This window comes from Talpa europaea (genome assembly GCF_964194135.1).
Source record: "Talpa europaea genome assembly, chromosome: 1".
NCBI lineage: Eukaryota > Metazoa > Chordata > Mammalia > Eulipotyphla > Talpidae > Talpa > Talpa europaea.
The window spans coordinates 41,840,302-41,853,487 of record NC_140073.1 but is presented as its reverse complement, the minus strand read 5'-3'; the positions used below and the strand labels follow the sequence as shown (position 1 = coordinate 41,853,487).

At 49.2% G+C, this 13,186-nt stretch overlaps 1 protein-coding gene across 1 annotated transcript; it reads left to right on the top strand.

The window, feature by feature from the left end:
* Positions 1-2,589: 2,589 nt before the first annotated feature.
* Positions 2,590-11,481, top strand: HPX (hemopexin; the record flags this gene model as incomplete). The annotated part of the gene is made up of 10 exons (XM_084246798.1): positions 2,590-2,672; positions 2,824-2,888; positions 2,986-3,057; positions 3,372-3,499; positions 5,393-5,546; positions 6,297-6,509; positions 6,768-6,869; positions 10,710-10,840; positions 10,921-11,083; positions 11,222-11,481. The coding sequence occupies 10 exons, from the start codon at positions 2,590-2,592 to the stop codon at positions 11,479-11,481; spliced, it is 1,371 nt and encodes a 456-aa protein (XP_084102924.1).
* Positions 11,482-13,186: the final 1,705 nt, after the last annotated feature.

Here is a 13,186-nt window from a genome sequence, read left to right as displayed (position 1 = left end):
GAGTGCATTGAACCTGATGGCATAGGCCTTGTTCCAGAGGTTTCCAAAATCTTCATTTCCAGTTGGGAGGAAGTTTTTGAGAGTAGAAAAGGGATATGAAACCTTTGCTGAGGTTTTGGGTGAGGCGGGGCGGGGGGGGGGCTGTAAGGGGCATGGAGGTACTGCAAGGAATTAGGGTCCTTTCAGCCTGGGGTCCTGGACCTTCAGTCTGCTTCATAACTAGCTGCCCATACTTATCTTCTGTCTCCAGTGGAGGCTGGGCTGGCTTTGGGAGTGGCCTCGGGCAGTGCTGAAGATGGCGAGCACTAGATAGGCAAGGAGACCCCAGGGTCGAGGGGGAAGTGATGTGGGTTGGGACGCTGGTGAGAGAAACAAGACCATGACGAAGGGACCTGTGACACGTGGCTGCAATGTGCCGCCTATTGCCCCACACCCTCAGTGCCCAGTGTCCCCTCACTGAAGAGGGAAGTTGGCAGAAATTTGGTTGCAACACTAATCAGTCCTTGAAACCCACATTTTTTTTCATTCAACCATTGCAGACCTGTTCTGCGCCAGGCAAATGAGACAAGAAAAACAAAATGAAGACAAAATCAACAAATAAGTAGACAGAAGAAGTAATTTCAAGTGTTAATAAGTGACAAAAGAAACAAGCTAATATCTGAAATGACTAGATAAGGTGGCGAGGAAAGGTTTCACTGAGAAGACAGCATTTAAGCCAGAATTGGTATAAATATTGCAAAACCTCAGCTACGGTTCTGTTTATTCTGTGATGGGTAAACAAAGCACTTTCCCTTCAGGTGGAAACTACCAAGAAATATGAGTTACTAGTCGTGTTCTCTGGAGCAGAGACACCTCTTGCTCCCTCTTTACTGGCAGCCCAGGTGACTTTTGGCCAGTGGGCGTGGGGCCAGGGTGGGAGTTAGACATTTTGCAACAGTGAAATATTATCAGTCCAACAAGGGCAAAGCTGAAGAGGCTTGGGAATGCCCCCAGAAAGTCCCCTGATAGAATTTAGGAAAAGCTATTTCCTGAGTACTCTGAGTATCTCTCTCTCTGTCTCTGTCTGTCTGTCTGTGTGTGTGTGTGTGTGTGTGTGTGTGTGTGTGTGTGTGTGTGTGGCTACTCAGTATCTATTAAGTATCAGTGTCTTAGAGCAGGGTTTGATGCTTAGTATACAAAAATATTAGTTTCCACCTCTATTCTCCTCCCCTGCTGGAAGCCCGCTCCAGCAGAATGTCATGTCAGGGGTCCCAGAGGGGACGGTGTCGGCTAAAACTTGGGGGGCTGAGGGAAAGTGGGGTGAGGCAGACACAGACACTCTTATATTGGTGCAAGTATCTCCTACTGAGGGTCTCAGCAGGTCTTTATACCTTAAGGTGAGCTGTGAGATTACATCAGCATAAGCATTGAAACAGAACAAAGACAATCATTACATATTTTCTCATGAACATATAGAGACTCCCTTGGTCTCATATCAAAAGGGCATTTCTTTGGTTACCTTAAGAAAAACATCAGGGGCAATTAGTTTCCTAGGTACAGCTCATTTTCTAACATGATCAATTATTTAAGACAGCACAACATTTGGTAACAATCATTGTATTAAACTTTCCTAGCTTTGGAGTGGGCGTGAAAGTCCTATTCTATATTTTGTTACTAAAATCAACCGATCTCCCTAGAACACAAATAATCTAGCTAATTTATCAATTACTTCAAAGTGGCCTAAAGTAACTCATCAAATCTACGTTAGCTCTACTGAAGTCTAACTCTTAACAAGAAATACCTAACCTCCACACGGCCTGCGAACTACTGACCTTTCGCTTACACCAGGAGATGTACCCCTACGGGAAACACTTACCACCTGGGTTAGGCTATGATTTCCAAGCACAGCTGGTTCAGGGCAGCTTGTTCTCCCTAGTTCTTAGGGCCAGGACATTTCTATCCTAACTATACCTTTAACAATTTTTACTTCTTTTGTGATCGTTCATGCATAAGAACAATGGGCCAATTGTCACCTGGGTCCAAATTAGGTTTTCACAAGCCAATTTATAACTCACTTACATTTGCATTAACCTAGAACAAACAGAGGAGTATTAGCAGGCATTGCTGTGGAGACTTCCTTATTCAGATCTTCTGGGAAGTGCAGGACTCCCCTCTTCTCAGGAGTCTCCCCCAATGTCCTGACCTTGTCAAGAGATAGCATGGGTAGCCCTGCCTACTGCACTCCCCCTTTGGAGAGGTCAGTCCAATCACAGACAGGCGATCCCTCATCTATCTCTGCCCTCCCTGACCTACTGGGCACCCAGACCCTTCAGGGAGAAGAGTCAAGCTAGGTGCCCATGGCACAGGCCAGCCACTGCTCGAAAGTCACTGAAGGGGATGGGGTTTCCTGCCGGGAAGAGCTGCTTTTGGACTCAGATTTCTGTCCAGACTCTGACCTTCCTTATATGATGTAATGAGCCAATATTGGCACAGTCCGACAGGCATTGCATTCCCAGCAGGCTTGGAGGTGGGGGCGGTGCTGCTGTAGTCGCTATATAGGGAGTTCAGCCAGGTGCCCCGAGCTGTCCTGTGGTGCCTCCCCAGTTCAGCATGGCCAGGTCTCCAGGAATACCAGTTGTGCTAGGACTGTGGGGTCTGTGTTGGTCTCTGGCTCTTGCCTACCCTCTCTCTCAGTGAGTAAAGCCGGGTGAGGAATGGAGGGCTGGGTGTGCACTAGAGTGGGGTAGGGCCACTTATTTTAGGTCTGGGGCAAGTTTGGGGTGAAGAGTTAAGGGAGAAGGATTGGACCCTGTGGACCCAGGATTTTGTCTGTCTTCTCTCTAGGACTGGTGCCCCTGGGAACAGAGCTGAAGGTGGCAATGGGACTGAGCTGAACTCAGACGTGATCGGTAAGGTCCTGACTCCCTGAATTTGTCTATCTGTCTGGCTGTGTTACTGCATTTTGTCATCTGATGGGTCTTTCACTTCTCCCATTTCTACCTCCAGAACGCTGCTCAGATGGCTGGAGCTTTGAAGCAGCCACCCTGGATGACAAGGGGAACATGCTGTTTTTTAAAGGTAGGAGGGGGTGGGGTTAGTAGCATTGGGCCCCCCTCACTGAGGGTATGCCCATGTGTGGGAGATCTTAGGAATCACCAGAGGGAAGCCCTCACAGCTTCTCTGTAACTTTTTCCATTGGCCAAAGCTTGGCACTGGGTAACTCAACGAATTTTAGGGGATCTTCTGGGAAGTGCAGGACTCCTTTCTCCTCAGGAGTCTCCCCCAGCCCAGACCTTGTCAAGAGACAGCATGGGTAGCACCGCCTACCACACTCTCCCATTGTAGAGGTCAGTCCAATCACAGACAGGCGATCCTCCATCTATCTCTGCTAGGGGAGTTCGTGTGGAAGAACCACATGCACAGGTTGGCCAAGGAGCTAGTCTCAGAGACGTGGAAGAATTTCACCGGCCCCGTGGATGCTGCATTCCGCCTGGGTCACGACAGAGTCTTCCTGATCAAGGTACCACTGGGCCAAGGTCAGAACTGGGCCAGGAAGTGCTGCACCTGACTGCAGAGACCCTCCCCCAAGTGGTTCTGGCATGGACTCTTTACCAATAAGTAACAATTTTCCTCCCCTTGTGCTTTCCTTTCCCTCAAGCTCAAGCTAAGGGAGTGTGTGTGGCCGGCACAACATTCAGTGGCTATTTCTCATTCTTAATCCTCACCCAGACTTCTCTGCTCTTCCCATGCTGTCAATCATTCTTTCCTACCTGGCAATTCCTTCCCTTGACACCCATGATCCTGCCCCAGGTCATCTTGATATGGTGGCCAGGTTGTTCACCTCACAGGGGTGCTGGCCTGAGGGGGCCAGCAGAGGATGAAATGCAACGCGCGGTGCTCCCCTGCACCTTGCCCCGGCCCAAACTGTGTCTGTTGGAGGAAGGGCGCCTTCTGACTTGTGCTGTGTGCTTGGGTGGCCGCTTCCTCTGCCTTTTGTCCTCTGCTAGTCCCTGAATGTTCCCTGGAGATTCACCCCAGTCCTTCTGTGTCCTTTCTGGGTGACCTCAACTACCGCTGCCCCGAGGGGTCTCGTGGATCTGGGTCTCTCCCATAGCTACAGACCTCTCTTTCCAATTTCCAGGCAGATACCTCTGATTTAGAAGTTCCACAGGCACCTCAAATTCAGTGTCCCCCAAAGTAAATTTAGAATCTTCCTTACAAAGCTATCCTCCTCCTGCACTCCTGTTTCGGTAAATAGCACCACTGCATGCCACCCACTGCAGCCAGGCTCACATGCACATGGGTCTTGAGCTTGTCCCTGGGATCTTTTCAGGTTCAGCCTCTTCCCTGCCCCATCCACAGTGTGGCATGCTTGGAGCTCTGTGAGCATGCTCTGAGCAAAGTGCTCCCTCTGCTGGTGGTACCCTTTGCACATTTGTTCACCTGGAGAATCTTGCTGGGTTTTCAACTCTAGGCCCGAATGCATCCTACCCTGAGGTGTCCTCCGGAGCTTCTATCTGCCCCCCTATATTCTATCTACCCCTCTGTATTCCAAGGCACTTCAGGTGCTTCAACCTTGGTGGCTGCATGGCTAGAATTGTAGGACTCCTTTCTGCTCTTGTACAGTGAACTTGAAAGTAGACGCGTCTTGTCATCCCTTTATCCCCAGTCCCTCTCGCAAGTAGTTCAGCAACTGTTTCTGGAAGGAAGGAGTGAATGAACAAATCCAAGGCTATGAATGGATGGATGATTGCACGATGACTATTTCTGAATGTGTTTGACAAGACTAATGATGTTGCAGATAAGTGTGCCATGGGGGTGTCTGGCTGTATATGGTCATATGTGTGTGTTATGGTAACAGTGATAGGATTTGCAGTCAAACTGAGGGTAAATGTTTGTTCAAGGGGACTGCACACTGTTGTTCACAGATGGATGGAGTGTTTATGGGACTGTGGCTGGATACTGTACAAGTGTAATAGAGTGAAGGTCTTGTGTGAATGCAGAGTGGCTGTATCTGGAGTACATCATTAAAAGTCAAGTGCTGGGCCTCCCCGGTGGCGCAGCAGTTAAGCGCTGGGTTGTGAAGCTGCCCACGGCCTCTGCGGCGCCGGTTCGATCCCCGGCTGCTCCCCGGCCACCGGAGGAGTATCCCACATGGCTCGCAGACCTCTCCTGCCGCGCGCTGCTCTGCTCCCCTCTGCAGTGTACTTAGGTCCTTCTGCCTGCTCTGCTCCCCGCTCAGGCTCTGGTGAATTCTCTCACCCTCCCATGCTTCTGACTGTACCCAGTGCTTGTATAAACAAAACAAACAAACAAACAAATAAATAAATAAAACATGCCTCTATAAAAAATAAAACAAAAACAAACAAACAAACAAAAAAACCAAAAACAAGCCAAGTGCTGTTGCTTGCAGGGAGATAAAGTCTGGGTCTACTCTTCTGAGAAGGAGGAGAAGGGATATCCAAAGTCTTTCCAAGATGAGTTTCCTGGAATTCCATTCCCAGTGGATGCAGCTATTGAATGTCACCGTGGAGAATGCAAAGATGAGGGCATCCTCTTCTTCCAAGGTCAGTCCAGGCTGGAATATGAGAGCCTTGAGCGTTGGTGGGTGGGGGTGATGGAGGTGGTGGTAGTGATGGTGGTGTAGAGCCACTATCTGGCTTGCAAGGAGGGAAAGAAAGCAAGAAATCAATTATGGTCTGGAGAGGTCAATTAGGGGCAGAAGTCACCCTGGAGAAGGGAACTGATGTAAGTCTCTCATTGTTCCCGTGACACTTAGTCTTACATATTCTATAACCAAGCCCCTACTGACACTCTGGCCTCCATTCTCACCATACCCTTATCTTGAATACAGAGTTCCAGAAACTGTGCTGTACCCTGCATACCCAATTTGCCTCATGCTTTAGATTTCCTCTTTGTGGAGTTCCACCCCCCTCTCTTGTCTGCCTTGTACTCCCTGCTTCAGATTTTAGTTTGTGCCACCTCCTCTTGGAAGTTTTCCCTGATTCTCCCTACTGCCCTTGATGAGCTCATCACATGCTTTTTTGTGTGTGTGTGTGTGGGGACCCTCACCAGTGGCTGGGGATCGAACTGGCACTGCAGAGGCTGAGGGCAGCCTCGTAACCCAGCGCTCAGCCGCTGCGCCACCAGGGGAAGTCCGATCACATGCTTTTTACTTCATAATTTTATTGTAAGATCACTCTTAGCTATCTCCCTGCAGCGTGGTGGGCTCCACTGGTTCACCCTAAGGCCCCATACAAGCACAAGGGAAGGTGGAGCCCGGCCTCACTGGATGCTTGTTGACTGATTTGACAAAGGTAACCGCACGTGGTTCTGGGACGTGGCCACCAGAACGAAAAAGGAGCGCTTCTGGCCAGCTGTTGTGAACTGCACCTCTGCCCTGCGGTGGCTCAGCCGCTACTACTGCTTCCAGGGCAACCAATTCCTGCGCTTCAACCCTGTCACCGGAGAAGTGCCTCCACAGTACCCACGGGATGCCCGAGATTACTTCATGCTCTGCCCTGGCAGAGGTGAGAAAACCCCGGGGGCCCACTGGAATTTGTCTACTTGCCCTGAGTTTGCAGACCCCATGGGCCCAGCTGCCCCGCAACCCCCTAATCTCCAGTTCTGTGATATAACACCTTGGACTTTACCCTACATCTGTTCTCATCTGGCTCTTCCCCATTGCCCTTGATGCAGGAAACCCACACCCATGCCTCAGCCATCTCTCTACCTCACTCTGACCCCTGGCCTCCCTCTGTGTTCCTCCTTACCCATTTCTTCCCCAGGCCATGGAGGCAATAGTAGCCGCAAAGACATGCGTTGCAGCCCAGATCTGGTCCTGTCTGCACTGCTGTCTGACAACCACGGTGCCACCTACGCCTTCAGTGGTGAGAGATGCCCCCACCTCCTTCACCTCTGTCCTCCACACTTCCCATCTCTTTCGTGCTTTTCCCATCTCCCCACCACGTTTCCTTCATTTTCATGGCCCTTTTCCTTATTATGTCCCTCCATCCCATCCTCAGTGTGCCCCTTTGCATCTCTCATCTCCTATGCATACTCTTCAATTTGGTCTCTTATCCCCCAGGCCACTAACTTCATCTACCAGTCTACCTCTCAGCAGCATCAACTCCCATGTCTGGGCCTCCTCTGCTGGGTTCCTGTGATCCCTTAGGCCCTCCTTGTCCAATGATCTGATGACTCCTCTGCCTCTCTCTTGCCCTCTGGGCCTCTCTATGCATGCCCTCATATCCCCTTTGCTCTTGCATGTCTGTCCAGGTCTTCCGGCTCCCCCTGAGCTTACCCTCAGGAGCTGCGTATCTCTCCACGTGCCTGATTCCTATGTCCAGGGCTTGGAGCACAACATCTCATGGAGATGAGAAGTTCTCATTGCTGAGAACCAAGCACAAAGTTTTGGTTCCCTTAGACCTTTAGGAGATAGCTACACTAGCTTGAGGATGTTTCTCCTCTGAGTGACCAGTGTAGATACCTGTCCAGAGACCAGGGACTTCAAGCGATGAAAGCCAGCTGGTGATCTCTAGACATGCTCTGGGGTCCCATGTCTTGCCCTGTACATGCATTCCAGGGTCCAAGAGAAGGAGTGAACAAACTCATTAGTCTCAGCCCAAGCTATGTGAATGATCAGACACGAAGGTAAAATAGCAGCAAGAACTTACATAGTGAAAATCCCCTTTTGCTCCTAACCCATGGGCAAACACGATCAGATACTGGCTACCAAGCTGTAATTAAAAACACAGTCACAAGGAGAGCATATCCCCACGGCAGGAATGTACGCTGCACTGAGAACATACAGCTGTGATAAAATACATCCCTGTAGTGAAAATTCAGACTTACACTGAGAACATGCAACATAGTGAGAATATGTAAGTATCAGAAAAACATGCAGCTGTGGCAAGAGATGGGGCTGTTGGGAGGACACACAAACAAAGAAATATAGAGACAGACAGAATGAGATAGAGATAGAGGTTGAGCAAGATCTATTCATCCATCTACCTATCTGCTGTCTATCTAGAGATTGAGAAAACAGGACTTTAGGTATCACACAGAGATGTAGAAAGAATATCCAGCTGTGGAGCTATCACAGAACTTCAAGGTCATGTGACCATGAAGAAAATATAGCTGAACTCCTAAATCAAAGTGTGAGATATATTTTCCACAGCTGTTGAGAGAGCACAGAGGATGAGAGAACACCATTATGTGAAAGAAAAAAACCAAACAAACCCAGCTGAGTTGAGAATGTTCTGTGTTGGTAAAAACACCAGTGTGAGCCACCTACTCAGCATAGGACGGGTCCTCTCTCGGAAATCTGTTTCTTCTTCTGACTTGCGACCATTCTTTCTGATTTTGTGCATCTTTGACTGCACATGGTCTATCCTGCCTTCTCCACTGTCTCTCTATCCACGATCTTTCAGCCTCAGATGTAACTGGTAACTGCCTCCAGTTGCTCTCTTTTTCTAGTTGGATTTCCAGAGAGGGAACTGGACTGGCCCAGCCCAGATTTTTATTCCAGAATATATTAAAGTGGTTGCTGCTCAGTCTATGCATTGGCTCCTGAGGTATTGGAGGCTCATCACTCGCTTCCTTGGCTCTTCTGCACAGAGCAGCTTAGGGCTGTTTCTCAAAATAGGGGCCACGAGCAGGGGAGTTTCAGTAGGGGTGGGGGGAAAGATGGATATGGAGGTGCCATGACAAACCCAGTGAACAACCATAAAAAGAACCCGTGACTGCAATGAACACACCACCTACTTACCCAACCAATGCTTATTGAACACCCAATAGGCCCTGGGCATTGTCCTAGGGACTGGGATATGGTAGTTGACATGGCACGTGAGACACCTGCCCTCATGATGTGTGCCAGAGCAAGAGAGGCTGATGAGAGACAAAGAACAAAGGAGAATGCTTCCAGGTAGAATGAATGGCTGTGAGTGTTTTGGGAGCATCATAATATTTCTCATTCTCAAATACCGTTTGGTGCTCACATAAGCACATTTAGAAGTGGTTGAAGTTTTAAAATATAAAATAAAATTTTAAATAAAATGTGTGAAGAAAATAAGACAGGATAATAGGATAGAAGTGAGCACAATGAGGGGCACATTCTTTGAAGAGATGGTTTTTGAGCTGAGATTTCCATGATAAGGAGGAATTAGCCACCCACAAAGCACTTGGTGGAAAACATTTTTGAGAAGGACAGCAAATATTGTGAGAGATCAGGAAAGATCAGTATGACTTGACCACATTGAAGGAGCAGGTAAGTGTCTTGAAAAGAGCGAGGTGGGGGCCAGATTACAGAGGCCTGGTAGCGATTCTCAACTGTGAAATGAACCCTGGAGGAAGCCACGAGCGGTGCTGTGGTAGGTTCTGACTTATTTTGTAAAGATCATCCCAGCTTCTTGGGGAGCTCAGGTCATAGGAAAATGATCAAGTACACAGGGCCCCAGTGAGTACTTCCTGCAGTTGTCCAGATTAGAGGTAACGACAGCTTGGACTAGGATAATAGCAGCAGAGGTGGTGAGGAAACACATATTGGAGATGGACCACCAGCATTAACCAGTGCATTGGATATTGGTTGGAGAGGGCAAGGGAAAGAGAGATTTTAAAAATGACTTAGCTTTGGGGGACTAGGCAACTGGGTGATGAGTGGTTCCTTTTTGTAAAATTGGGAAAAAACTAGGGGAATGAAGGGGTCTGTATGTGAGAGTGTGTGTGTGTGTGTGTGTGTGTGTGTGTTTATTTAGCGGGGGTAGAGTTTGGCCATGTTAGTTTTTGGTGTTAGGTTAGGCTTTTGATGTCTAATGGGTGTGTCAGGTTAAGCAATTGAGGTTGAGACTGAAACTCAAAAGAGAGATCATCAGAGCGAAAGAGAACCGCTGGAAGTCACCACCTTGTAGTCAGTAGCTAAAGCCTAGACAACGTGAAACCACCAGGAGAGTGAGGATAGACGGAGAAGAGGCTCACACCAGGGGATTCCAATATTAGATTTCAGGCCAAAGAGAAGAGAAGTGGAGAAGATAAGAGGAATTCTTAGAGGCCAAGATCCAGACGAGATACTTAAAGACGGGAGTCGTGAGCAGTCAGATGCTGCTGAGAGGGGGAGTAAGGTGAGGACAGCAGTGACCCTGAGATCTGGCAAATGGGCGGACAGTGGTGACCTTAAGAAGAACCACTACAATGGAGGAAGGAAACAGAAGCATAAGTGAAATGGGTGGAGGAAGAAAAGTTAAGTGGGAATGACACAATTCTTTTAATAAGTTGTTATGAAAAAGGGAGAAGGAAATTAGGGTGCTGACCTGGCTGCTTCCTCACTCTTGCCACCTCTGGCTGTAGAGAATACAGCCAGAATGAGAACATTCAGTGGAAGCTCGTGTGATTCTTCTCTTTTAATTGCTGGTCACTATATTTCATTATCTACACTGTCTCATGGTCATCTGAGATGACAGGAGGCCCCAACCATTGGCCTTATCTGGCAACTTGGCCACTGTTCTCCATGCTTGCCCTTCTGTGGCCTCTACCAATGTGGTTCTAATCAGGTCACAATGCCCAGTTTTTCTGATCAAGTCTGGCTCTATCTCATCCTCTGGCCTGGCCTCTTCCTCCTTGGCCTCTGGTTTTACACTCCCCACCCTCTCAGGACAGATCCCTGCATCTGTCACTAGCCCCTTCACTGCCTGGTCTTTTACCACCACACTAGAGGTTGCTCTGCTCACCCACAGGGTCCCATTACTGGCGTGTGGACACCAGGCGGGATGGGTGGCATAGCTGGCCCATTGCTCACCAGTGGCCCCAGGGTCCTTCATCAGTGGATGCTGCCTTTTCCTGGGAGGACAGAGTCTATCTGATCAAGGTAAGTCTTGGCAAATAGACTTGAGGTGGAGACTGGGAGACTATCCAGCTGTGTGCTGATTAATGTCCTTTGTGCCCCAGGACACTCAGGTCTACATCTTCCTGACAAAGGGGGGCTACACCCTAGTAGATGGTTATCCAAAACGGCTGGAGAAGGAACTCGGCAGCCCTCCTGGTATTAGCCTTCCATCTGTAGATGCAGCCTTTATCTGTCCTGGGTCTTCTCGTCTTCATATCGCAGCAGGTGAGGGGTTCCTGAGTGCTAAGAGGTGGCTTGTTTGGATGCCTCTTCATGGCAACGATTCCCAGCGGGGCATGAGAAGGGGTAGGCCACGATCCCTCTGATGTGGAGGCCATGCTATATCTGCTGCCTTCTTCCCAGGACGGAAGTTGTGGTGGCTGGATCTGAAGTTGGGAGCTCAAGCCACGTGGACGGAGCTTCCCTGGCCTCATGAGAAGATTGATGGGGCCCTGTGTGTGGACAAGCACCTCGGCCCCAACTCATGTTCTGCCAGTGGCCTTGGTTTGTACCTTGTCCATGGCCCCAATTTATACTGCTACAGTGACGTGGAGAAACTGAATGCAGCCAAAGTCCTCCCCCAGGCGCAGACAGTGGGCAGCTTCCTGGGCTGCAGGCACTGAGAGGGTTCCTGATGGGCTCCAGGCCCCACCTCTTCTCTCTGTTTTCCTTACTATAAAGCCAGCACGCTACTTTGCTTGAATAAAGAAGCTCTGGCTGTGGAATAATCTCATGTCTGTCTTTGAACTGAAAAGGTAATAACATCTCTGTTGCAGCTTTCAAGTTCAAATGAGGCTATGGGAGGCAAGTAAGGGGAATGCTGGGGGACAAACCTCATTTGTGCACACAAGATTCCTAAATCCCAATTATGAACTACCTTCTTGCAGACTATTGACACATGCAAGGAGACAGGACCAGAAACAGGAAAAGGAATTACCCTGTTTACACAGCAAGTAAGAGGCAGAGCAGAGTCTGACCCGGTTTTTGCTAATACCTGACCACAGCTTGGCCCAAGGGAATCTGGAAAATAGGGAGGGGTGGGCGGTCAACTGTGCACATGCAAAGTGTAATGGCTCAGAGATGTTAGGGGAACCATGGAGACTCTCAAACAATGGATCCAGGAAGTTCAGGTAGCACCACATCAGAAGAGGAGGCTTTGATTGCCATGACCAGGTATAACAAGTGGAAGGCTGTAGAGGTGGGAAAGCAAAAACATGGCCTCTATCAGAGGCAAACAGGGGTAAGGGGCGAAGGGATGATCCAGGGGCTGGTCCTTAAAAGATCCACTTGCAGAACACAGCCTGTGGAGGGAGGTGTGTGGTGTGTGTGTGTGTGTGTGGGGGGGTCTTCTGGCTCCTGTCAGTTCCCTGGGTATCTGTACCATCCAGGCAGTTGAATATTACCTTGGTGGAGGTTGCAATGCTTGGTTCTTTTTGGTCATAAACTGACCAAGGGTTTAGGTTTCAAATTTGCTGACACCTATTTGACTGGGGGTGGGGCTGGACTATAGGCAACTGGGGCTCAGGTGAGACCCTTTTCTTCCTCTGCCATTCCAACACAGTTTAAGTCAGAGGTTTATTATTTTAGGGCACAAAAATTAGTCTCAGATGTAGGAGGGACCCTCCATCTGAGCTTCCATGTCCTAGCCTCAATGACCTTTTCTGAGAAATGGGTAGAAAACTGCCCGCTTCCTAGTGACAATGAATATGAACTCAAACTCACTCCCTGGACAGACTCAGGAAGGAGCTCTGGAAGAAGACCCGCACTCTGGCCCATGGACTCACCTGCACCTGCTTCTGCTGACCTGTTAGCCCATTGCTTTGTGGGACGTTGATGGGTAGAATAGACGACTGACAAGCTCTGACTGCCACAAGGGGCTCTGCACTGGGAGGCCAAGGCTAAATAGTGGTTCTTGATGGGCTCCAGGCCCCTCTAATTCAGAACTATCTAAGGTTTCTTCATCAGCTTTGATGGCTGGGCAGATGCAGGGAGTTGAATCTGGGCCAGTTAGATAGGGTTCACCCAGGATGTGAGGTTGGTTGGGGCTAGGAATAGAGCTTAGAGACCAGGCCCCCAGGCCTGTGGGCTCCCATCCCAAGGAATAGCTTGAGCTTTCCTTTTTATTGCTGGTGGTGTTTAGATGGTTTGCCCAAGGGAGGTTGACACCCCCTCCTTCAATCTGAGGAGTGAGGACAAGACCAGAGTCCAAGTCTGGACCTTACTCAGCCCACGTGTCACAGCTGGACATTGTTCCAGGGAGCCTAACGGTGTCGAAAAAGTCATCCAGCAACTCTGGCACTCAAGGTTCACTGCCTTCTTTCGGTCCAA